Here is a 27,140-nt window from a genome sequence, read left to right as displayed (position 1 = left end):
TCCTGAGGGGGAAAGGCGTTGTTGTGCCCTCTTCACAACTTTCTTGGTGTGTTTGGGCCATGATAGTTTGTTGGTACTGTCATGACTGGCCTGTGAGGATCAGGTTACAGTGGATCACAGTTCTACAGAGATATCTCTCCCTCCCACAGAGGGGGAGCGGTATAGAGTGATTGATGGGGGGGTTTATCACCTCACGCCCATTGTAAATTATAAGGCAGCAGTCCATTCTGTTCTCTAATGTGAGAGATCGGAATGTCTGTGTGCATTATGAAGAGTTTACAGCCAAAAACTACAGAACATCAAATAAATGGACTTTGCGACAATATATTTCATCAGCCAAAATGGTGGTAACAATGATGGAAGGAATATGAAAATTAACGTCTATTTTATGAATTAAAGTTAAATGAGGATGTTATAATGAAAAAAATGCAACTTTAGTTGAGTTTGAGTTTTCATAATGTGTATGTGATTTTTACATACTTTATGTTGTGTAGGACCATGCCTCAGAATGATGACTCCTTGCCTGGCATGATGACTCCTTGCTGTCCCCAGTCCACCTGGCCGTGCTGACCTGTTGCACCCTCAACGACCACTGTGATTACTATTATTTGACCATGCTGGTCATTTATGAACATTTCAACATCTTGGCATGTTCTGTTATAATCTCCACCCGGCACAGCCAGAAGAGGACTGGCCACCCCTCATAGCCTGTTTCCTCTCTAGGTTTCGGCCTTTCTAGGGAGTTTTTCCTAGCCCCTGTGCTTCTACACCTGCATTGCGAGCTGTTTGGGGTTTTAGGCTGAGTTTCTGTACATTACTTTGAGATATCAGCTGATGTCAGAAGGGCTATATAAATACATTTTGCTTTGATTTTGATTTAGAGAATATCCAGATGAAAAATAATGTTTTGGTGATGATAAGAATGTGATTTTATTTGTCCATAAGAGATCATAGTTTATTCTAATACATTGCCTTGTGACTAGCTTCGCCCTAGGGAATCCAGAGAGTGTGTTATAAAGACGGACACACCCTTTCTACTCTGGGGTATAAAACATGTGAGTTAAGAATTTACATACTTGACTAGAGGACCGCGAGCTGCAGCAAAGGTCCACAATTAGTCTCGACCCCAAAACAATCAGGTTCATGGTTGAGTAGTTCTTCTAAGTACTGTATCTAGGAAGGTGAATTTAAATAGGACCCTCTGGCATATCTTTTCAAGTCATCGATTGTCTACATGGCCCTCCTACCCATGCTGGGTTCATCGACATGGCTGATTAGCCTACTCAGAAGCTCACTCACAGAACGAGTGCAAGGAAACATACAACTAAGCGAAAGGACATTGTGACATCGTGTGGACAATCAGAGACTTACACCTGAAGACGAAAGAACAAGGCGTCTGCCAAATATTTCCCACTAAGCAGAACTCAGCCCACGAAAAGATACCCAACGGAGACCTTCAACACGTAAATACATGCATTACACTTTTTACCGATAAGAGCGGCAGTTTGGGGCTAGGTGTTAGGGCTGAAACTAAGCATAGTTTACAAATGCATTCAAGTGTTGAATTTCTCTATTGTACTTTCTCTCTCTCTCTCTGTAAATCTCCATCTTGTGTAACACGTGTCATATTGTGTTGGTCCGCTAGGGACCTGTTGCCATTGTACTAAGTTCTAACCAATAACCGAGAAGGTTTGTGTATGTGCATCTTATGTTATCATTTAGCTTGTTAGTAAATAAATAATCAACTCATTTTGTGTGGCAACGGAATGATTAGTGAGACACGGGTAGTGCAGATTTATGAATTATGCGACATTCAGAATGAGACTGATGAGGAAATGAATGAATTAGTGACTGCTATGAAATCGATTCTGATATTATTTGAGTGAATTTGGGAAACGGTAACTCATTAAACAAACTTTCCCATGGTGCACCAGGTTACTGAGTTAATGGTTACAGGATTCATTTAATCACGTATAAACATTGTTAATTATTCGATAAATAGCATGTCATCACATTAACAATAACAACGTCATGACAGTGATATAGATACCAATGAACTTGAAACGTTCAACCCGCTCCACTACAGCCCCATCGATGTGTTCGGCCCTATTTACCTGTAGTCCATGATCATATCCTTTGTCTTGCTCACGTCCTGGAACCACACTGACAGGTCTCTGACCTCCTCCCTATAGGCTATCTTATCATTGTCGGTGATCAGGTCTACCACCGTTGTGTCATTAGAAAACTTAATGACGGTGTTAGAGACATGCTTGGCCATGCAGTTGTGGGTGAATAGGGAGCACACACCCCTTCATGGCTACCGACATGAGTGCTATGGGGCGGAAGTCAATTAGGGAGGTAGTCATTCTTTGGACACAGAGACTATGGTGGTCTGCTTGAAACATGTAGGTATTACAGACTCAGTCAGGGAGAGGTTGAAAATGTCAGTGAAGACACTTGACAGTTGGTCCAAGCATGATCTGAGTACACGTCCTGGTAATCCATCTGGACCTGCGGCCTTGTGAATGTTGACCTGTTTAACTTCTTGGTGACAGGGGGCAGTATTTTCACGTCCAGATGAAATGCATGCCCAAATTCAACTGCCTGCTAATCATACCCAGAAGATAAGATATGCATATTATTAGTAGATTTGGATAGAAAACACTCTGCAGTTTCTAAAACTGTTTGAAATGTGTCTGTGAGTATAACATAACTTATTTAGCAGGCGAAACCCCGAGGACAAACCATTCAGATTTTTGTTTGTGAGGTCACTCTTTTCAATGGGTTTTCATTGGGAATCCAGATTTCTAAGGAACCTTCTTGCAGTTCCTACCGCTTCCCCTGGATATCAGTCTTTAGAAATTGGTTCAGGTTATTCTTTTGTGTAATGAAGAAGTACGGCCATCTTGAACGAGGGTCACTTGAAGTGTACTGTTAGATAGAGGCGCGTGACCATAAAGCTAGCTTCAGTTTTATTGATTATTTACATAAAAAAATACCTAAAGTTGCATTACAAAAGTAGTTTGAAATGTTTTGGCAAAGTTTACAGGAAACTTTTGAGATATTTTTTAGTCACGTTGAGCAAGTTGGAACCGGTGTTTTTCTGCATCAAACGCGCCAAATAAATGGACATTTTGGATATATATCGACGGAATTAATTGAACAAAAGCACCATTTGTGATGTTTATGGGACATATTGGAGTGCCAACAAAAGAAGCTCGTCAAAGATAAGGCATGAATTATATTTTTATTTCTGCATTTTGTGTCACGCCTGCAGGGTTGAAATATGGTTTCTCTTTGTTTACGGAGGTGCTATTCTCAGATAATAGCATCGTTTGCTTTCGCCGAAAAGCCTTTTTGAAATCTGACATGTTGGCTGGATTCACAACAAGTGAAGCTTTAATTTGCTATCTTGCGTGTGTAATGAAAGTTTGATTTTTATAGTAATTTATTTGAATTTGGCTCTCTGCATTTTCCCTGGCTTTTGGCCAGGTGGGATGCTAGTGTCCCAGAGAGGTTAAAGGTCTTGCTCACATCGGTTACGGAGACCGTGATCACACAGTGGTCCGGAACAGCTGATGCTCTCATGTATGTTTCAGTGTTGATTGCCTCAAAGCGAGCATAAAATGCCTTTAGATCGTCTGGTAGGCTCGTGTCACTGGGCAGCTCGCGGCTGGGTTTCCCTTTGTAGTCTGTAATAGTTTTCAAGCCCTGTCACATCCGACAAGAGTCAGAGCCGGTGTAGTAGGATTCAATCTTAATCCTGTATTGATACTTTGCCTGTTTGTTTGATGGTTCATCTGAGGGCATAGCGAGATTTCTTTCTTATAAGTTTACGGATTAGTGTCCTGCTCCTTGAAAGTGGTAGCTTTAGCTCGGTGCGGATGTTAACTGTAATCTATGGCTTCTGGTTGGGATATGTACATGGACATTAATGCCATTGGATGAATCCCGGAACATATTTCAGTCTGTGCTAGCAAAACAGTCCTGTAGGGTAGCATCCGCCTTATCTGACCACTGTATTGAGTGAGTCACTGGTATTTTCTGCTTTAGTTTTTGCTTGTAAGCAGGAATCAGTACGATATAATTACGGTCAGATTTGCCAAATGGAGTGCGAGAGAGATCTTGTACATATCTCTGTGTGTAGAGTAAAGGTGGTCTAGAGTTTTATTCCCATCTGACATGCTGGTAGAAATGAGGTAAAAAGGATTTAAGTTTGCCTGCAATAAAGTCTCCGGGCACTAGGAGTACCACTTCTGGATGAACATTTTCTTGTTTGCTTTATGGCCTTATACAGTTTGTTGAGTGCGGTCTTAGAGCCAGCGTTCGTTTGTGGTGGCAATCCTTCAAGACTACCTTAATATCAGACATTGCACACCACCTTTTATTGACAAATAGACACAGACTCCCAACCCTCGTCTTACCGGACGTAGCTGTTTTGTCCTGCCGTTGCACGGAAAACCCAGCCAACTGTTTAGCTCGAACGGAGCTCAACAGTTTATTCTCCAGTGATTTGCACGTTAGCCAATAGAATGGATGGTAGATGCCGGTTAGACACTCGCCGACAAATTCTCACAAAGCACCCCGACCTGCGCCCCCTGTATTTCCTTATTTTCTTCATGCAAATGATGGGAATTTGGGCCTTGTCTGGGAGCAATATTATATCCTTATGATATTATATTATTATATCTTCATCCAGTTTGAGGTGAGTAATCGCTGTTCTGATATCCAGAAGCTCTTTTCGGGCCAAGAGAGACGGTAGCATCAACATTATGTACGAAATAAGTTACAAACAATGTGAAAAAACACACAAAATAGTACAATTGGTTAGGAGCCCATAGATCGGCAGCCATCCCCTCCGGCTCCATTCTCATCTGCGGGTGTTTCTGAAATAGCATAATCCACGAATTTGAAGGTGTGCCCACATACTTTTGTGCATGTAGTGTACTTCAGTTTCATCAGCGACGGGAAAGAGGAACCTTTTACAAGGCCCAGTACAGTCTAACAGGATTTTCCTGTGTTTTATATAACAAACAAAAATATAAACGCAACATGCAACAATTTAAAAGATTTGACTGAGTTACAGTTCACAAAAGGAAATCAGTCAATAGAAATTTGACATTTATTAGGCCTTAATCTATGGATGTCACATGACTGGGCAAGGGTGCAGCCATGGGTGGTCCTCCCCGCCACGCCCAGCCAATCAGAATTAGTTTTTCCCCACAAAAAAAGGCTTTAATACACCTCAGCACCCACTCAGATGAAGAACCAAATGTGGAGGTCCTGGGCTGGCATGGTTACATATGGTCTGCGGTTGTGAGGCCAGTTGGACATACTGTCAAATTCTCTAAAACTCCGTTGGAGGCGGCTTATGGTAGAGCAATGAACGTTAAATTCCTGCTCTCAGCATGCCAATTGCACGCTACTTCAAATTGGGACATCTGTGGCATTGTGTTGTGTGACAAAACAGCACATTTTAGAGTGGACTTTTATTGTCCCCAGCACAAGGTGCACTTGTGTAATGATAATGCTTTTTAATCAGCTTCTTGATATGCCACACCTGTCAGGTGGATGGATTATCTTTTTTTTTAAATGCTTTCTAACTAATTTTGTAAACAAATGTGTGCTTTAAATTTGAGAGAAATATGCATGTACAATTTCTGGGATATTTTATTTCAGCTCTTGAAACATGGGACAAACACTTTACCTGTTCTATTTATATTTTTGTTCAGTATATATATTTCCACATTATGAGGTTGGAATAATACTGTGACATTGTGGAAATTAGAATAATGCCCTTTTAGTGTAAGAGCTGTTTGAAAAGATCACCTGAAATATCAGCCTGTTTTGGTGGGATGGAGTTTTGGAATGCATGGTGACATCAGCAGGCAGTAAATATGTTGATGGACCAATAAGAAAGAGTTCTAAACCATCTCTGCCAGTAACAGCTAGTTTTCAGTTTTTCCCCTCCCCACTCAGACCACTCCCAGACAGTCCTAGCAAAATACTTGCTTGAGACATTGCTCTTTGCTAAGAAGCTATTTTTGTAAATCTTTTAACATTTTGATTGGAAATAATTACAGTAAGGTACTTAATTGTTACCCAGAAATGATTTGATATTGAGATAAAAACGGCTGCATTGGAACTTTTAAAATTGAAATCATATTTGTGAGACGGTGCATAGCTCTATAAAACTAAAGTCATTTCCATAGAAGTGCAATTAGCACCGCAAAGAACAATGAACACAGTGTTGCTACTCTCAACTAGTTTGGGACCTCGTTGGAGGTTGGGGCTGTTTTGATTAAAAAACATAATGCGCCCTCAATGATAAATGAAAAGATACCAAAGTCTTTATGGAATGAGGACATCATAGTGCATCGATAATAGCAAGGTCTGCTGAATTGTAGTTTATACATTACATCCAGTCATACACATACAATGTACTCATTTGTGCTCATTAATACATGCTGTGGTCATATTGGATTTTTAATAGTTGGATAACAGGGCTATAAACAGCGCTCATTATACAGTTATTACAAGTGTAACCAATCATAATTGTGGTATTAATTAGTGGAACAATTAAGGTCTTACTATATTTCCATTAGCTTGCAGTTCTATCAAGCTAGTGCCTTTACTGCAAAGCATTGTCTGCTTGAATACATGTAAATGTATTGAACAACATTAATATGGCAGCTATTTTAAGCCATCTCATGATCTAGCCTGGTTTTAAAAAACAAAAACATTTATTTTGACATTTTGGCCTTGCTCAGAACAGGATGACAGTTTACTGGAATGAAAAGTGCCATATTTTTGGCATGTGCAGGGATGGAATTTGGGTGCTGGCTAGCCAGGCTAGTAGACCTCAATTTATAATATTAGCCCAGGTAACATTTGGGTCAACAATCTGTGACATATGATACAATTTCAGTGGCCTGGCGGGCTAGTTTGGCACATGTTCAACTAGCTTGGTCAAAAAAGTACTAGCCTTGGGCTAGCAGACAAGTGTAATTTCCATCCCTAGGTGTACAGGCAGCATGTCTACAGTACATTAGGAACATGGCAAGACAGTGGAACCAGGACAATACTACTCTAAAGACAGAAACACTGACACTCACCATCCTCCTCCGTCTGCTTGACGATCTCCTCGCTCTCCTTGCTGCCCTCGGGGTTGGCAAGGACCAGGCGAAGGCGAACGGTGACAAAGGGCCTCAGACCCCGCAGGGTGTAGTGGGACGACGTCTGGATCAGTTCCTCGGCCGCAAACTCCTGCTGGTTGAACACGTACTGGTACTGCACGGTCAGGTTGTAGCTGTGGCAGCGCGTCACGGCATAGCCAAACGTCTCCCACTGCAGGGTGAGCTGGCGGGCCCGGATGTCCACCACATTGACATTCTGAGGCCCGTTGACTGGGTCTGAAGGAAGAAGGCGAAAGAGAGGAACAGGGGTTAGAGTTTGTGAATCCAACCATTGGCAAACGAAGAGTAACTGCCTTAGTAATGGTATTAGTATTTGTCTTAGTATTCTTGGGATCCTGTAACTGATTGAACAGGAAGTTCAAGACTTGACACATGGATTTCACATGATGAGCCGATGTTGGGCAGCATTGAGTCACATGAAGAAAAAAACTTGAACTGCTATTGATGTATTATAGAGTTAGTTATTTAGCAGTGGTGATCAGAAACAGACACAATATATCATAGACTTTGTTCAAGTTGTCTGCCTTCCGTAAATCTCCACTAACCACTAACCCCCCCATGGGTGATCGTTGAGCTATCACAGCAGAATCTTCCATATGTTGCGGGTATCATGGTGAAGTCGATACTGTACATCATGCATGAAAGCATGACAAAGCTCTTTAGCCTCAAGGTCAGTCTAATTCCCCTAGATTGGCTAATAACAATGGCTAAATCACATAAGATGGTGGGAGACGAGTTTGCCTTTCCATGTGGGTTCTGTTTCAGTGCGTCTGGGTGGGAGTTGATATTTAAAGGCTTTGTCTAATTTTACAAGATGAAATCTGGTCGTTTAATCTGGACAAGCCAAAGCTAAGTTCACAAACAAATGGCATTTGGCTGCTGAGCACTTGAACCTTTTGAAGTGGTTGTTTAAAAACTATTAAAATCGATGTCAGCGCTCCTGCGGAAATCTAATCAGCATAATAAATAAATAAACATCTGTCAGTTTAAGCTAGAGATATGTGATTTTGCAAATGCTTCCTGATCTTTCTTATGTCACTCAGATATAGGATAGACACTTCAGAACAAACTTCCTTTTAAAAAATTGGGGGGGGGGGGGGGGGGAGAGACTACTATATTCAATGCATTTGTATGGTCCAATAGCAGTAAGGCCCCCCAAAAAGTTCATCAAATATTATACACTTTTTCTTTTTTGGATACTTCAACTTTAAAATTCAAAATCAAATAGCAAAATGATCCTTGGTATGACCTTAAAACAATTCCATATAGCTTAGTAGATACGCCCTCCCCCGGCTTAGACAGGGCTTAGACTCTTATGGGTTAAAAACCCCTTGAATCTTATCAATAGCATCATCCAAAGAAGCAACTATGCATAAACTATGCAACAGCTTATTGTTTTGTGATCCAATACAATGTTACTTACTTTTTGATGGAGTCTGAAGAAAGGACACCAGCAGGCTCCATGCATTGCAGTTGTGGTAAACTAAGACGGCGATCAAAATAACTACTGGTAAATTTACCTTTTCATGCATTACATAATGCACAGAACTCAAAATACAAAACACAGTACTAGACAGCTTTCTCGTGCTAACAAAGTCCTTGAAATAGACTTATGCATGCAAGGCATGCACAACAAGGCCTCACAGTAGATTTACAATGGACTATAGCCCAATTTCTGGAACTGATAGAGCAGGGCCGGCCCCAGGCATAAATCGGGGTCTCAACTTACTTTTGAGAGAAAGCAATTTTGACATTTGGTTGTGCATTAGCAGTTTTTCTCTTGTTGTCCGTCACTGAAAGTCACTCAATTAACCATGTCAGTTAACAATTTTTAGATTGGTAGCTAGTCTAACCAGCTCTAGTCTAACCAATTTGAAGAAATCAAACTTACCCAGGGGCCCTGACCTCCAGGGGAGCCCCATTGATTGTGTTAGTCATTCTCACTCTGATATATTACCATGACATAAATTACGGTAAAATGTGTTGAATTGCAGGAAATTAGCTTTAAAACTGAAAAAATAAAATCTTTACCCATGACAAAATGGGTAGAATTAAAGGACATTAGCTGTAAAACAGAATAAAAAAATATCTCTGTCCCATGGCAAAATGAATACAATTGCATGAAATGTGTAATACAATTGCTAATCTTTCTCTCTTGCCCATGGCAAAATGTGCAGAATTGAGGGAAATAAAATTTCTCAAGAAGGGGTCGAAGATGGGGGGGGGGGGAAACCAAATCTTGCTTAGGGCCCCCAAAAGGCTAGGGAGAGCCCTGTGATAGAGAATAATGCTGAACAACAAAAACCCAGATTAAGGCTAATCTAAGGCTAATCTGGATTCATTTCGGAAAGCAGCTCCAAGAACATTGCTAATTTCAGACTGGAAAATCCAATAGGGGGATCTTCCCAAATCGGCGAAGCCTTAGTTATAACTTTGCTTTTGTCGTTAATTAAGTCCATGAAGGCATCTCCTGAGTTTCTCTAGATCTTGACAAATAATGGATTGTTTTAATTAATTATCTTACATCTTCCTCCTCCTCCAGCTCTTCTCAGCCATCTACCCCAATCCGAGCGAAGGAGGGAGGGAGGGATGGAGAGAAGACGGCTAGCATTATACATGACTCAAATCTCATTTATCAGGGTGCATGGCAGTCGCAGTGGTTGGCACACACTGAGAAGGGGCAACGGGGAGGTTTGCTATGCCATGGGTGGGCCGACTACACCACAGATAGGGGTGCGGAGCTCAGGGTAGCAGCACCGGTGATCGCTGAGCGGGGAATTATTAATCGCAGACGTTGGGGAGCTCCGTCAAGAAGAAAAGGGGGGGATGGAAATCAATCCTAATGCCGGCCCCGGTTCTCGCTGCTGACACTCCGCTACATTCATCATACGGCCGCTCCTCAAAAGAGCAAAGTGGAAATTGCTAACAATAAACATATCAATGGGTGCCCACAATAGCCAACTGTGTGGGTACTGTAAACAGCGCAAGGAGAGAGAAAAAGACAGAAACATAAAAATAGGATCAGTCAATGTCATTGGCTAGGATACCACTGGCTTTTCTCCTTAGGGACTGGAGGGACAAATGCAACCCACAAAGCACAGCAGTGAAGTAGTAGGCCCAAAAGTGCTTCTGGACTCTAAAGCAGTTTCCCGCCACCTTAACACTATGTCCACAGTCATTTTGCAGAGGTAGCTCTTTTAATCCACAGCCCTGGATCAACAAACAACAAATAATCACAACCCCAAAACACAAATGGAAGATGGAAATGTTATCTGATGTGGCTGTATTTGAAACAGCTTACTGTCGGAAATGGCACCGAACCAAAAACCCCAAAAATTTGATTATTCAATATCTACATTCTAAAGTATAACAGTGCACGCTAATTAAATTATTAACGCAATGATTATGAAGGGAATATGAATGCTCCATAATGGCCTCATTGCCCCCAATATTCAGTAGCAAAAGCCTCCTAAAGACAAGATCAGACCCCAACAGATACAGTGCATTCGGAAAGAATTCAGACTCCACATTTGTTACGTTACAGCCTTATTCTAAAATGGATAAAATAGTTTTTTCCCCTAACCAATCTAAACACAATACCTCATAATAACAAAGTAAAAATAGGTTTTAGAAATGTTTGCAAATGTATTCCAATTTAAAATTGAAATATCACATTTACATACAGTTGAAGTCGGAAGTTTACATACACCTTGGCCAAATACGGTTGAAGTTGGAAGTTTACATACACTTAGGTTGGAGTAATTAAAACTAGTTATTCACTGGGAATGTGATGAAAGAAATAAAAGCTGAAATAAATCATTCTCTCTACTATTATTTTGATATTTCACAAAGTTTAAATCTATTTGGCTAAGGCGTATGTAAACTTCAGACATCAACTGTACATTTAAATTAAGTTTTTCACAATTCCTGACATTTCATCCGACGAAAAATTACCTGTCTTAGGTCATATCATCTCTTCAATTGCCAACGCCTCGAGAATTCCCCTCTTTATTTTTTCACGACAGCTATTGTATCTCAGCAGGTACTGCAATGTTCAACAATTCCCCCTCACTTAAAACCAATAGTCAAACAACAAAATGTATGTGGTGGTGGGACTTTGTCCATCTTTGTTTGAGAAACCGAGAGATTGATGCCTGCTAGCTAATTATAACTGAGGATACACTCAGGACAAGGTCGAATGGCGTTTACCTGTAAGGGCCGGTGAAAGCACACAGAATCCAATGTTTTTGTGTCGTGTTGAGTGAGAGGTATTGACAAGGGTTGCAACCTTGGTGCAATACAAGAACACACAAGTGCACTGTGTTTTCCAGTGGCGCATGGAACCTAGATTTGTTTGAGTAACATTGAGTCACGTTATAGACTAGGCTACAGTACATGCTCTTAACAACTCAATAGATCTCTGTAGCCTACACTTTGATCAAGCCCTTATGGAAAGCTAATATTGCAATGCGTGGGTCTATGCATGAGTGCACATAGCATGCAGGAAAAATCCAGCCCCACTTATTTGAGGAATCACAAATTAGTTTTTTGACCTTTATTACAGTAGGCAAGCACTTCCACCCCATGACAAAAAGCCTCCATCCACAACCTGTGCCATTCTAAACCCCCATCATTTGAAGTTTGCTATCTCAGTTTAATGAGGGCATATGAGTGCAACTCTAACAATCACACATGCGTAAGCATGCACACATACATTACGCTAACATGCACGCACACATGCACGCACACACAAACAGACAACCTCCTGGTGGTTTGTTAGGCCTGGAGAGGCTGGAGGGCATGTGTCAAAAATTATGTGCACTTCCTGACTGCTAAAGTGACTGTGTTGGCTGGACTGTCCATTTCTCGGCCACAGGTCACCCTTTAGAGTAGAGAACAATTAGGGAGGAAGAGTAGTGGAGAGGAGCATGCATTTGACCTTAGTTACCTGCTGGGCTCTACCCCGGTGGCTCCCTGACACTCTTTCACTACTCCAGCAGACTCCTTTCACAGCCCTGCCAATCAATACAGCCATTGATTAATTTGCCTGAACTGGCGGTTTATTTATTTATTTGTCAGGGACCATGTCCAAATGCATTGCACCTGATTTAGCTAGATAGCTCATTTTGATCTGTAGTTCAAATCCCCGAGCTGACATGGTACATATCTGTTGTTCTGCCCCTGAACAGGCAGTTAACCCACTGTTCCTAGGCCGTCATTGAAAATAAGAATTTGTTCTTAACTGACTTGCCTAGTTAAATAAAGGTAAAATAAAAAATTACAATGCTACAATATAACATTCTCTATATAATAAAATATAAATATAAAACAACAGACAATATAAAGATAATATTGAGTTGAAATGTCCCTTGGTCCTACAGTATCTGACATCTTAAGAGTCAGAACATCTTAATGTTCACATGACTGATAGCAAAAGTACTGCACTCTCTCACAGTGACTGGCAGGGTGTCCCATAATCCAAACGCTCTGATTGAAAAAGCTGTCTGGACAAATTTAGTGGACCTAACCTGAGATGAGTGGTTCCCTCTGGTTAAAGCTCTTGTCATCCTGGTATTGTCCTTGCAATATGTAACAAGTTGCTTAAGAGGTGGTGTGGCAAGGTCATGAGTGATCTTAAACAGCAGAGCAATGTCAGCAAGGTATAAGAAGCTCAGTAGGTTGTATTTTTTTATGATATTGCAGTGGTGATAGGTGTTTGGTTTTTTGACCAACACATTCAGAGTTTGCTTATTGAGTTTTTGAAGTTGCTTCATTGCTTTGAGACTAGTTTGGAACCAGGTTGTGATACAGTATGAGAGATGGGACAAAATCATTGAGTGCAGGTACAGCTTAGCAGCATCTATTGACATTTGTTTTCTGATAAATTTGAAATTTACCAGGTTGCGTTTGACTGTTCCATATACTTTTCTTATTTGTTTTGTGACAGACATGTTAGAGTCAAAAATGATTCCTAGGTATTTAAAATATAACACTTTGTCCCTTAACAGTTACCTCAGGCTCATGAGTCTCACTGCAGACATTCTTTAAATATTATTTATGTCTGTGGCATGTGCAGGGCATTTGGAAAGTATTCAGACCCCTTGACTTTTTCCACATTTTGTTACGTTACAGTCATATTCTAAAATGGATTCAATATATGTTACGGTTTTCTTCTATCTCCTCCTCTGAAGAGGAGGTGTAGCAAGGATCGGACCAAAATGCAGCGTGGTAATTTTGATACATGTTTAATAAACTAATAAACACAAACAATACAAAACAAGAAACGTAACGCGAAAACCGAAACAGCCTATTTTTTTATTTTTTTTATAATTTATTACATTCAATACCATTCATTCTTTACAACTCATAATTTTCATTCATACTCCAATAATGGTATTTTAATTTAACTAAACAAAAACCCCAAACAAAACCTCAGGGGAGCATCTTCCCTCCCCGTCATCATACAAACTACCTTTCCCTATCAAACTACCTTTCCCTAATCTATTCCCTTACAAATCTAAATGACACCCAGCCCTAAACCTCCCTTCCACCTCTCCCGGGCAGCATGCTGCCCCCACTTCCTCTCCTCCCTCTTCATCCTCCCCCTCAAATGTCCTTCCACCCTCCTCACTATCCCTTCCAACCCCCAATCTCTCCCTGTCTTCACCATGTTCTGCCTGGCTTCCCACAGCACCCGTTTAAAGAGACTCATGAGAAGCCAGAGCAGAAACCTGTCCCTATCCGTCCCTCTCGCTCTCCCTACACCTCTCTCTAACCTGGCCCACGTCAATACAAAATCCCCTCTTACCAAACCTAACAACACCCGTGCCCTAGCCCATACTACTCCAGCAAAGGCACAGTCCCAAAAGACATGGCGCACAGTCTCCTCCCTGCCACAAGAGGATCTTGGACAGGTGGGGGATTGCGCCAAACTACGCCGGTACATGATGGAACGTACCGGCAAGCACTTGTGGAGGCTCAACCAATTCAGGTCCTTGAGCCTGTTGTCCAGGCCCCGCGCCTGCACTTCCTCTCAGACCACTGCCGAGATGCCCACTACAGGCGCCGGACTCCCTGCCTGTCTGACCTCCTCGTACAGGTGCCTGTGATCTAAACCTACTCGGGCAACTTCAACCTCAGGGTGTGCAGGACCCGTGTTAGACCACACCATTACGCTTCTCGCCTGATACGAGAAGAACACCCGCAGGAGGTAACCGCACGGGTGTATCACTGGATGAGCAAGCTCCGTTAACAAGAAAGAAACAAAAATTGCGTCCAGCTTGAGGGGGAGATGTGGTACCCCCCTACCTCCCTCCCCGATGGGACAGAGCATGAGTGCCCTGGCGACCCACTCGTACCTGCCACCCCACATGAACTGAAACACAAACCTCACTAGAGGCCTCCTCAGACAAGCCGGCAATGGGTAGATGTACGCCAAATACAAGAGAGACGGCAACACATCCACCTTTAGGACCAGGACCTTGCCCATAAAAGACAAATACCTAGCCTTCCACATCGCTAGCTTCCTCTGTACCACTGCGATACCCATGTTCCAGTTTAGCGTCGCTGAGCCGGAGATCTCAAAATGGACCCCGAGAATCCTCACGGCCCCCTCACAGAGAGATAACCCCCCGGGCACATCCGTTCTACCGCGCCATCTTCCGAAAAACTTAACGGAAGACTTTGCATGGTTCAGAATCGTTCCGACGCTCGGGTGAAATCCCCAATGATGGCAAGGGACCTTGTCAGGCACGAGTCCTTGCACAGCAGCAAGGAAGTGTCGTCGGCGTACTGCGTCATCTTAACACGCAGCCCACCACTTCCAGGGATCAACATGGTATGGTATTGAGTGCAGTATATACATATGAGATGAGTATGTAAACAAAGTGGCATAGTTAAAGTGGCTAGATATACATGTATTACATAAGGATGCAGTAGATCACATATGTCAGAGTCAAGGCCCGCGGGCCACATCCGGCCCGCAAGAAGGTTTTTTACGGCCCCTGGGATGATCTTGATTTATTATTAGAACCGGCCCGCAGCAAGCCGGCAGCCCGCAGATCTTTTACACGCACCAATACTACATTTCCCACAATGCAAAGGTGACGCACCGAGCAGTAGGCTGCTTCATTTCAATATTTATTGGCACAGCAGTCGTCAGCATCACAGTAAAATTAACTTTCAGATACCCATCAAAAATGGCAAAACGGAAGGTGGATACTGAGAACCGGGGGTTTCAAACAAGGTGGGAGTCGGAGTATATGTTCACGAAGGTAGCTGGAAAACCTGTGTGTCTTCTGTGTGGAGAAAGTGTGGCGGTACTGAAAGAGTGTAATCTGAGACGACATTATGAAACGAAACACGCGGACAAAAACAAGAATATGGACATGGAACAAAGGCTACAAAAGGCAGAGGAATTAAAACGAGGCCTCAAATCTCGACAGGCTCTGTTCAAAAAAGCCAAATCACAAGGCCAGGCTGCTGTCAAGGCCAGTTTTATTTTGGCAGAAGAGATCGCTAAATCAGCCCGGCCATTTACGGAGGGGGATTTCATCAAAAACTGCATGATTAAAGTTTGTGACGAAGTTTGCCCAGAAAAAAGGCAACTCTTTTTAAATGTGAGTCTGAGCAGAAACACCATTGCCGAGAGAGTAGACCAGTTGTCCATCAATCTAAAAGAGCAGCTTGTGAAAAAGGGAAAAGATTTTATTGCATATTCCTTGGCTGTGGATGAGAGCACCGACATTTCTGACATTGCCCAGTTGTCAATTTTCATCCGCGGAGTGGACTCCAACCTAAGCGTGACAGAGGAGTTTTTGGCTTTACGTCCTATGCATGGCACAACTACGGGGCATGATTTGTATGAAGAGGTGTCAAGATGTGTAAATGAGATGGAGCTGCCTTGGGAAAAACTCGTGGGTTTGACAACCGACGGAGCACCTGCGATGTGTGGACACAGGAGCGGACTGGTGGCGAAGATACGGGAAAAGATGCAAGAGGAAAACGCGACAGGTGAGCTGACAGCTTATCATTGTATCATACACCAGGAAGCGTTGTGCGGTAAAGCCTTGAAAATGGAGCATGTAATGAGCATCATCACGCGCACAGTTAACTTTATCAGAGCCAAAGGTTTGAATCACCGCCAGTTCAAGGCATTTCTGACGGAGTTAGAAACGGAGCATGGTGATTTGCCTTATCACACAGAGGTGCGATGGCTAAGCCAGGGAAAGGTGCTTCAAAGATGTTTCGAGCTTCGTGAGGAGATTTGTCTATTCTTGGACAGCAAAGGGAAAGACACAACACAACTCCGAGACGAAATGTTTCTGTGTGAAATGGCTTTTCTGTGTGACATTACGAGTCATCTGAATGCAATAAACTTGCAGCTGCAGGGTCGGGATCGTGTCATCTCTGATATGTACAGTACAGTGAAGGCATTTAAAACCAAACTGACTCTGTGGGAGACGCAGATGCGGAAAGAAAATTTGAGCCACTTTCCCAGCTGCCAGACCATGAAAGAGAAGCTCTCTACCAGTGCGTTCCCGAGCACACAGTTGGCTGATAAAATAGGTATGCTTACCACTGACTTTCGACGCCGATTTGCTGACTTTGAAGCACAAAAAAGCAGGTTGGAACTGCTCGGTAACCCATTTGCTGTTGACGTGGAAAGCTCACCACCAAACCTCCAAATGGAGTTGATTGACCTCCAATGCAATGATGCACTGAGGGAAAAATATGCGGCAGTGGGTGCTGCGGAGTTTGCCCGTTTCCTCCCCGGCACAATGCCCCAGCTGCGCATCCAGGCTGCTCAAACGTTGTCTATGTTTGGCAGCACATACCTGTGTGAACAACTGTTTTCTTTGATGAACCTGAACAAAACATCACACAGAAGTCGACTTACTGCTGAACACCTCCACTCAATTCTGAGGATTTCTTCAGCTCAGAGCCTTACCCCGAACATTGATGAACTTGTGGAAAAGATGGGACACCACCAAGTATCACCCTCAACCTCAAACAAGTGAACATTACTGTGCAATCACATATTTAGAGTTTTTACTCAGTTCAAGTTTAAAAGTTAAAATTTAATATTTGTTTTCACTGCATGTTACTTCTCCTTAAACAAAGTGTTGTTTTTGATTAATAGATTTTTGCACTTTATTTTTTTGTATTTCAATCCAATTATATTTTAAAAATATTTCAGTTGAGTGGATGATAGAAAATTGCTATTATTGTTTTTTCTTTGAAGTAAATTTAGCCCACTTTTGCTAAAATAGAAAATATAGTCTACTGATGGTGCCTTGAATACCGGTTTCTTTAATTTAATGTTCATGTTATGGGGATATTTATATAAAGGAAATTTGTCTTTTGTGTCTGTTGAAAATTAAAGATTACTGACAGAGCCATAAGAAAATATTGCTTTATTTATCTGATCATATTGTAATATATTTGTTAGGTTTTCAGTAGGTTCAATTAGGTTCACTAGACTATATGCGTCATTTAAAAATTTTTCAATGAACATTCGAACAGTCCGGCCCTCATCTTGTAGCTGATTTTTTTATTTGGCCCTCCGTCCATTTGACTTTGACACCCCTGCAGTAGATGATATAGAGTACAGTATATACATATGAGATGAATAATGTAGAGTATGTAAACATTATATTAGGTAGCATTGTTTAAAGTGGCTAGTGATATATATATATATATATATATATATATATATATATATATATATATATATATATATATATATATACATAATTTCCCATCAATTCCCATTATTAAAGTGGCTGGAGTTGAGTCAGTGTGTTGGCAGCAGCCATTCAATGTTAGTGGTGGCTGTTTAACAGTCTGATGGCCTTGAGATAGAAGCTGTTTTTCAGTCTCTCGGTCCCAGCTTTGATGCACCTGTACTGACCTCGCCTTCTGGATGATAGCGGGGTGAACAGGCAGTGGCTCGGGTGGTTGTTGTCCTTGATGATCTTTATGGCTTTCCTGTGACATCGGGTGGTGTAGGTGTCCTGGAGGGCAGGTAGTTTGCCCCCGGTGATGCGTTGTGCAGACCTCACTACCCTCTGGAGAGCCTTACGGTTGTGGGCGGAGCAGTTGCCGTACCAGGCGGTGATACAGCCCGACAGGATGCTCTCGATTGTGCATCTGTAGAAGTTTGTGAGTGCTTTTGGTGACAAGCCAAATTTCTTCAGCCTCCTGAGGTTGAAGAGGCGCTGCTGCACCTTCTTCAAGATGCTGTCTGTGTGAGTGGACCAATTCAGTTTGTCTGTGATGTGTACGCCGAGGAACTTAAAACTTACTACCCTCTCCACTACTGTTCCGTCGATGTGGATAGGGGGGTGTTCCCTCTGCTGTTTCCTGAAGTCCACAATCATCTCCTTAGTTTTGTTGACGTTGAGTGTGAGGTTATTTTCCTGACACCACACTCCGAGGGCCCTCACCTCCTCCCTGTAGGCCGTCTCGTCGTTGTTGGTAATCAAGCCTACCACTGTTGTGTCGTCCGCAAACTTGATGATTGAGTTGGAGGCGTGTGTGGCCACGCAGTCGTGGGTGAACAGGGAGTACAGGAGAGGGCTCAGAACGCACCCTTGTGGGGCCCCAGTGTTGAGGATCAGCGGTGTGGAGATGTTGTTGCCTACCCTCACCACCCGTCGCCTTTCCTGATTCTCCTACTCCCGTGCCTTCCGTTTCCTTCTCTCTTCCATCCGCCGCTTCTTGCTCCTCCTCCTTCCTTGCGGCCTTCCCCTCTGGGCCTGTACTCTGGTCATGAGGCGTGCTTCCTTCCCCACCTCTTCTTCCCCCATCCCCCGCTCCTGCTCCCCCCCAGCCGCAGACGCGTATGACCTCTGACGAGCCGGGCACCCCCGCCACAGGTGTGCTGACGAGCCACACCTGTGGCACGCCTTAGGCTTGTCACAATCCTTCGCCTCGTGCTCCACAGATCCACAAAATCTGCATTTTCTTGTGCTGCACGAGGCGAAGATGTGGCCGTAGGCCATACAGCGCCTGCAAAATGGGGGCTGACGTGCATAAAACAACGTCCCCCTGTCAGCCCCCAGGGAGAACATAGCAGGAGGATGGAGGTAGCCACCATGTCCCTTTGGGTCCTCCCTGAGGAGGGCCTGGAAGCCTCTCCTCCCATTCCAAAACCCAAGGGAGTCTTTGAGGTGCCTTGCTGAGGAGATGTTATCCATGTATCTCCCCAGAAAGGCCCTCACCTCTTCGTCCTTAACGTATGGGTTGTAAATGTTGACAGTTACAACCCTAAAGTTGTTCCTCGCCAGGCTTGTTATTTCATAGTGGCACATCGGCTTCTCACCTCCCACTGCTCTTGCCCTTCTCAGGATATCATCGTGTTTCTCATCGTGTTTCTCCTCTGTATGTAGTGCCACGTCTCCAATGAGTTGCCTTGGAAGCAAAACACGTCCTTCACCATCAGCTTTAGAATCCCCATCAAGATGGTCCTTCCAAAAGTTTCCCGTCCTAAAGGCTCCAACTCCTTTTCCTTCCAAGCAAACCGGGACAGACCGTGTTGGTGGATTTTGCACCATCTCCGCAAGGAGAATGGTGCACCCGGCTCACGTTCTCTTCCAAAACAAGGAAAAAAGAAAATCCAAAGTGACCGAGAAGCTGAAGCTATAAATCTAGTGCTGACACCGGCAACTAAAACAAAGCAATACTCCGCAATTAGTAGCTCAGTGCCTTACTGCCATGCTTACACCAAAACAGCCTATACTGGTGCAAACTAACACAGAGACAGGAACAATCACCCGCCAAAAACTCAAAGAATATGGCTGCCTAAATATAGTTCCCAATCAGAGACAACGATAAACACCTGCCTCTGATTGAGAACCACTCCAGACAGCCATAGACTATTCTAGATAACCCTACTATATCACAATCCCAATACCTACAAAAAAAACCAAGACAGATCTCAGAGACGGGATTGTGTCAAGGCACAGATCTGGGGAAGGGTAATTTCTGCCGCATTGAAGGTCCCCAAGAACACAGTGGCCTCCATCATTCTTAAATGGAAGAAGCTTGGAACCACCAACACTCTTACTAGAGCTGTCCGCAAGGCCAAACTGAGCAATCTAGGGAGAAGGGCCTTGGTCAGGGAGGTGACCAAGAACCCAATGGTCACCCTGATAAAACCTGATGGGTACCCTGATAGAACCCCAAGTTCCTCTGTTGAGATGGGAGAACTTTCCAGAAGGACAAACAATTCTGCAGCACTTCACCAATTAGGCCTTTATGGTAGAGTGGCCAGACCGAAGCCACTCCTCAGTAAAAGGCACATGACAGCCCACTTGGAGTTTGCCAAAAGGCACCTAAAGACTCACTGACCATGAGAAACAAGACTATCTGGTCTGATGAAATAAAGTTTGAACTCTTTGGCCTGAATGCCTAGATTCACATCTGGAGGAAACCTTGCACCAAACCTATTGTGAAGCATGGAAATGTTGGATGGGCAAGGAGGCATGGCTGAGTCAAATTGGAATCCTGACTTAATGAAGTGGTGATTAAAGAGCTCAGCCATGTGCTTCTTGTCAGTAACAACCACATCATCAACATTAAGGGGCATGGGAAGCTGTGAGGAAGGTATATTCTCCAGGTCATAAAACGTTTTCCAGAACTTCTTGGGGTTAGAACCACAGAGATAACTTTTCCTTAAAGTAACTAACTTTGGCATTCTGGATAGCCTGAGTGCACTTATTTCTCATTTGCCTGAATGAGGGCCAGTCAGCCTGAGTATACGTATGCCGAGGCTTTCGCGAAATGCAATTCTTGAGGTGGAGTAACTCTGCAAGATCACAGTCGAACCAGGGGCTGAACCTGTTTTAAATCTATTTTTTTATGGGGACGTGTTTGTTAACAATAAGACTGAAAATAAATTTAAAAAACAAGGTCCAAGCGCCTTCGACAGAGGGGATTCAGCTGATTCTATACCATTTTACAGAGGCCAGAGGCCATTAAGGTTTTTACAAGCGTCTATGACAAATCAGGACAGGTCGTTTCACTGAGCAGCCATTACGAACACAGGCTGTAAAACAGTGATCACTAAGGGCATTACAGAAAACACCAGACTGATACCTCTCAAGATTATTTGTGAGGATAACAGGATTCATTTTCTGGGTGTTTGGAGTCATACCTTGTGGGGTTGATAGTAATCAGAGAAAGATTTAGGGAGTCCCATTTCTTTAGGACTTGGTCAGATGGTTTAAGCATGTCCCAGTTTAGGTCACCTAGTGGGACAAATTCAGACTCAGCAGGAAAGAGCTTAGAGCAGGTAGGGTACAGGCCGGTGCAGATAGAGGACGATAGCACCCAGCAACAGTCAACAAAGAGCTACTTGAAAGGTTAAGGCTTAAAACCAGCAAATCAAATTGTTTGGCGACAGGCTTGGTGGAGACAACCGACCACTGAAGGTGATCCTTGGTAAACATTGCCACTCCCCCAACTTTGGAAGATCTGACTTGCTGAAAAATATTATAAACAGAAAGGTTAACATCAATGTTCAAAACACTCTTCCTTAACCACGTCTCAGTAATGAACAACACATCTAGATGGGAGCTGTGAACCCACACTTTCAATTGACCCATTATCGGTAATAAGCTTCTAGTGTTAACGTGCAGAAAACCCAGGCTTTTACGAGAGTAGAAATCAGTGAAGCAGATGTCAGAGCACAAATCAGATTTGGGGCTAGCAACAGTAGATGGGCCAGGATGTACATGCACATTTCCAGATATCATCAGCAGTAATACAATCAAGGCACGGCAGAGGACAGAGAGAGCTCTGCAGTGTTGATTTATGACATTTGAATGTGCATTAGATGGCAACAAGATCATATTGTAGAGCAATTTCATCAGGTAACTTGAATACAAAGCCGTCGAGATGTAGTTAGAATAGGATGGGAGGCCAAAAGGCTGTGTAACCAATAGAGAGTCAGAGTCCTGAGTGTGGCAACAAACATAGTTTGTCCCACAGTTGGGTTAACAAGAAAGTTCATAGTCAACAAAGCATGCAGGAGTCATGAGGCACATAGCAAAATGCACAAGAACAAATTTAATTGGGGCTAGCCATTGTAAGTTCAGAGTCACTTGCCCCAACAGTGCATGTGTGCTGGAGGCAAGGGAATCTCAGGAGAGAAGGGGGAGTGTGGGGTAGGTACCTGTACCAGATGGGGAGACAGGCCAGGGAAGACGGTGAACAGATTGCCAGGTGGAATCCAAGCAGCAGTGCAGCAGGCAATGGGAGTAGGTGTCACACCAACTTGGGAGAAGCTTTTATTTCTTGTAGAAAATGCCAGTAGATTGTCTCTGAACAGTGGGAGGGGGCTTCAAAGGCCTCTGGATTTGGGTGGGGCAGGCTGCGAGAGACTCCTTCCTGCCACTTGTTGGGCGCAAAGGCCTCGATGCCTCTCACTTCACACCTCAGTGCTAATTGAATTTGGATATGGTCTGTCCTAGCAAGCCTGGCAGCCTTTAACTCAGCATTCAGTCCCCATAAAGTAAAATATATCATTGTAATGTACTTTATTTTTCATTTATTTCATTTTTTCCCTTCTTTTTAGCTTTCAAAATAGCATCAGACCAAACACTACTCACTCAGTTCCAGGTTGGATGGTGTCCTCAGGTCTCTGCTGTTTGTTTGCCAGAGCACCCCCTGTATATCTTGGAAAAAGGAGTCCTTGGGCGCAGTAATCCAAAATTTTATTGTAGTTATTTTTTAGTTTTGATCTGGAAAGAAGGCCATGCTGTGGAGGGTAGCATCCTGCATAAGTCCCTCCCAAAAAATCCAAGTTGATCTAACTTCAAATCTATCCTTTTTTAAAAACATGTTTCAAAATGTGAGAGCTCACATGCAGCTGTCTCTCTCTCCCCGCCTCCCTTGACATCTCTCCCTTGAACTCTCTCTCCCAAATACAGGTATGCCAAGCTTGTAGTGTCATATCCAAGAAGACTCAAGGCTGTAATCGTTGCCAAAGGTAATGAGTAAAGGGTCTGAATATTTATGCAAATGTGATATTTTTTTTTTTCTTCATAAATCTACAAAAATGTTTAAAAACCTGTTTTTGCTTTGTCATTATGGGTTGTTGTGTGTAGATTTATGAAGAAAAAGACAACAATTTAATCAATTTTAGAATAAGGCTGTAACTTAACACAATTTCAAAAAAGTAATGGGTTCTGAATACTTTTCAAATGAACTGTACTTGTATAGAGATAAGATTATGTTAAGATTTGACTGACACGCATCAAAAGTGCCGTTTTATTGAGATTCCAAGATAATTAAATATTGAAGGTGAGGACTAGATAGTATTCAAGTTCTTTGTGCTCCTAATATGCCATATATTGGCAATCTCATTCTCAGGGCTGGATTTCTCCGTTAAGCATTGCTACAGCGTTTAGAAACAGCTGTGAGGTTATAATGAAAAAGGTTGGTTTCTCATAATTAATAGTGCACCGCTCTATTCAGTGGCTGCTCAATAACCCTCAATTGCTCTCTTTTTTTTATGAGATCCATATAGCACACGGGCTCAGAGCCCTGCCCAAGTGTGCAGCACCAAGTACATTTGGTAGAAAAGAGAGATTTTTTCGGGGGGGACAACCGAAACACGGCGGAAGAGGACGATAATATAACAAAAAATTAGAAACGGTGTGTATTCTTCTTCCAAAATGAACAACTTCAAAAACAAAAGAATGGTGGTGGTGGGGGGGGGGGGGGGGGGATGATAGAGAGAGGCAATCTAAATTGGGGTGGAAGCAGAGTATAGACTGATGGGACAGAGACTACACAGCTAGCACCTTACCTCCACCAGCACTGCTGCTGCCTTCCTTCTGCCCAACCCTTCCCCAAAAGGGTCTGTATTGAGAGATCCTTCTGGATATTATTACGCTTTCCCTCCAATAGAGTCGGCGAGCTGAGAAAGCAATCCCCCTTCCCCTCAGAATCAATCAAACTGGCACTCTTTCCAATAATTTAGCCTTGCTGGAGGAAAACAACACTTCACTTGCTGCTTCCCCCAGTAATGACTTCTCACAATGAAGATCATGATACATCAAATGTCCACAGATAGAATCTCAGGTACCCTCACTCTCTCAGTTAGAGTGTGGGGTAACAAACAAATGTGTATATTGTATGTATGAACCTGGGAAGACTTTGAACATTAGTATACCCTGTGTGCCCTTGTAAGCTAATCTGTTATCGGAAGAAGTGGATGCTGGGTGCTTGATGGCGAGGCTCTGTAGAAGTAGTCTTTATTTCAGTAATGAGGTAAAAACACTGGTTCAAAGAAATGGAGGATTAGTGGCGACCCCTCATTCAGGGCAGGTGGGGCAGAGCTTTTTTTGTGTGCCTGTTTTGCATGTTATGTTGGCATTAGTACGTGTCACATATCAGTTTGCAAATACAGTTTAAGAAAATGTAGTTAATAAAGCAGCAAGGCAGCTCCAAAATGCAGGTGTTTCAGTCTAGCTCAGTGCTTTCTGTGGTGGTGGGGCAGCCAGCGGGAAATAGGGAGCGTAGGGGTTGGTAATGTTCTCTAGTTGCGCCGTGATTGGCTCAGTGTTCTGTCACTCATGGGGACACTACTTTGCTGCAAAATCTGCGGGGAGATCTTGACAATTCAAGCCCCTTGGGTGATGCCATAGGGTTACATTAGAAGTGCCCATCCATGAAGGCTCGAGGTCATTGGCCATAGATAAAAATGAAGTCAAATCACGTTATATTTACCATATCTTTGATTTGAATAATCATGTCAACATTATACTTTAATAATCTTAGCTAGCAAGCAGTCATCATCATGAATTACATCAACAATCTACTGGCAAATTCTTTTCCATCCTTGACATATGAAGAAAAATTATAGATAAAAGGTATCGGTGCTCATGGACATAAACATCACACAACAAGATGGAAATTGCAAATTCAACAATGAGTGGTTAGGAAGGAATCAGAGGCCAAGTGCAAGCATTGCAAAGCAATCACTAGCCTGCTATTTAGTGGAGTGGGTGTGTGGTCCAAATCTGGGTTTAAGGGTCTCTTTTCCAAGCTTAAAAGGACAAACATTTATGCGGTCAATCCAGCATGACTGCTTCCACGTTCAGAACAACTGGAAACTCGGAACTGGGAAATCTCAGACTTTAGTGAGTTCAAAACAATTGGGAACTAAATGTTTTATTTTATTTTGAATGGTCATCCAACTCGGAATTGAAAGTCGGAAACTCAGGCCTCTTTCTAGAGCTCCGACCTGAAGACCACTGACGTCATGATTCAACATTGTTTTTTCCTGAGTTCCCAGCTGTCTTGAAAGCACCATACTTCCAGAGAATGACAGACTTTGATGACAAAATTTGCCCAAGAGGAGCACCACTCCACTTTCCTTTCCTGTTCAAGAAAGTAATACTAAGTGTATGTTGTGTAGTAAGCTGTTAGTAGCCCATGTGCCTCAGCCTAATCATTTGGTACCTTTCCCCCTCCTAATTTAGAATACTGTTTGGCCTAATGATTTGGTGGTGCACATATAGCCTGTTTTAGAGAAATATAATAATTAAATATTGTAAGAGCTTTCACTATCTGCTTATACTGTAAGAATGACCCATGTTCTGAATTATGTCTATGTACATTTCACAAGTGCTGAACAAATAGTTATATTGACTACATCCGTCCCAGCTCGCTCATTAATGTCTTAATCAAAATTACGGATTGCCTCTTACGGATTGCCTCTTATCCGCTCATCGCCCCCTTATGCCATAGTTTGTACATCTCAATTGTCAGTAGAAAACACATTTGTTTATTAAGCAAGTCAGCCATATCAGCTATGTTTTTTTAAAGGCAGTAAATGAGGCTGAATGAACTGTTTTGCTGCCAGACAAGGCTCCGCTGATAGCCAGGTGTAGCGGTGGTAAGGTTGCAAGATCGAATCCCCGAGCTGACAAGGTAAATATCTGTCGTTTTCCCCCTGAATAGGCAGTTAACCCACTGTTCCTAGGCCATCATTGAAAATAAGAATTTGTTATTAATTGACATGCCTAGCTATATAGAGGTAACAAAATTCTAATAATGAAAAAAATATATAATCACTCCATGATGCTGAAAAGAAAGCTCTGGCGTTGGGACATCTTTATGTAGGCCCTAACAGTTTATGGGCACCGATTGTCACCGTTATAGTGCAATTAATGTATTGTTTAGTGCTGTGTTGTGAAATGGCTTTTTTGTGTGTGTGTGTGGGGGGGGGGGATTTACATGCTAAAATCGCCACTGTGGAGCAGACCCTGTGTTGTGTTACATCTGAACCTTCGTCTAAACTTATTTCAAAGCTCAAACAAGACACACTACAGGCAATTGAGAAAATATGGAGTGACTTTTGTCTGCCACAGGGGATCTGTTCATCAAACCACTAGGAGACAGTGTGTGAGTGTGCGGGGGGAGGGGGAGATGGACAGCTGGAGGCAAACATGTGTGTTCACATTAAGTTTTAATAGTGGGAACCGAGTTACCGAGATTTCCCGCCAAAACCCATTCTCATTTCCCAGGATAAATAATGTTGAGAAACCGATAAATTAGAATACATTATTTCTATGAACAGCGTCACGTGAAATGGAACTGTTCAATTATATGCGATGTCTAAATGTGGTTTTTCTGCGACCTGCTCTGCTATCTGCATGATCACTCATCAAAGCTCAGTGTGTATGTGTGAATGTGTGTGCTGTTGTAGCCTGCCATAGGCCTTTTTCACATTTTTATAGTTCTTTTATTTAACTAGGCAAGTCAGTTTTAAGAACTAATTCTTATTTACAATGATGGCCTACCGGAAGGAAAAAGGCCTAGAAAAATATAGGACAAAACACACATCACAACAAGACACAACAACACTACATAAAGAGAGGCCTAAGACAACAACATCAAAAGGCTGCAAAACATGAAAGCACAGCATGG

General features: G+C 42.8%; 1 protein-coding gene across 12 annotated transcripts in view; it reads right to left on the bottom strand.

Moving 5' to 3' along the window:
- LOC110527653 (receptor-type tyrosine-protein phosphatase T) overlaps window positions 1-27,140 on the bottom strand; it is a 522,557-nt gene that overhangs the window by 238,833 nt on the left and 256,584 nt on the right. For all 12 annotated transcript variants that reach the window (XM_090240593.1, XM_090240592.1, XM_036983141.2 and 9 more), the window contains one exon: window positions 7,116-7,412. In XM_090240593.1, coding sequence (XP_090096719.1) covers window positions 7,116-7,412 — 297 coding nt within the window. The remainder of the gene's footprint in view (window positions 1-7,115; window positions 7,413-27,140) is intronic.

Source organism: Oncorhynchus mykiss, chromosome 7, assembly GCF_057628025.1.
Source record: "Oncorhynchus mykiss isolate SJ-2025 chromosome 7, ASM5762802v1, whole genome shotgun sequence".
Lineage (NCBI taxonomy): Eukaryota > Metazoa > Chordata > Actinopteri > Salmoniformes > Salmonidae > Oncorhynchus > Oncorhynchus mykiss.
This window is presented reverse-complemented; position numbering and strand designations above follow the sequence as displayed.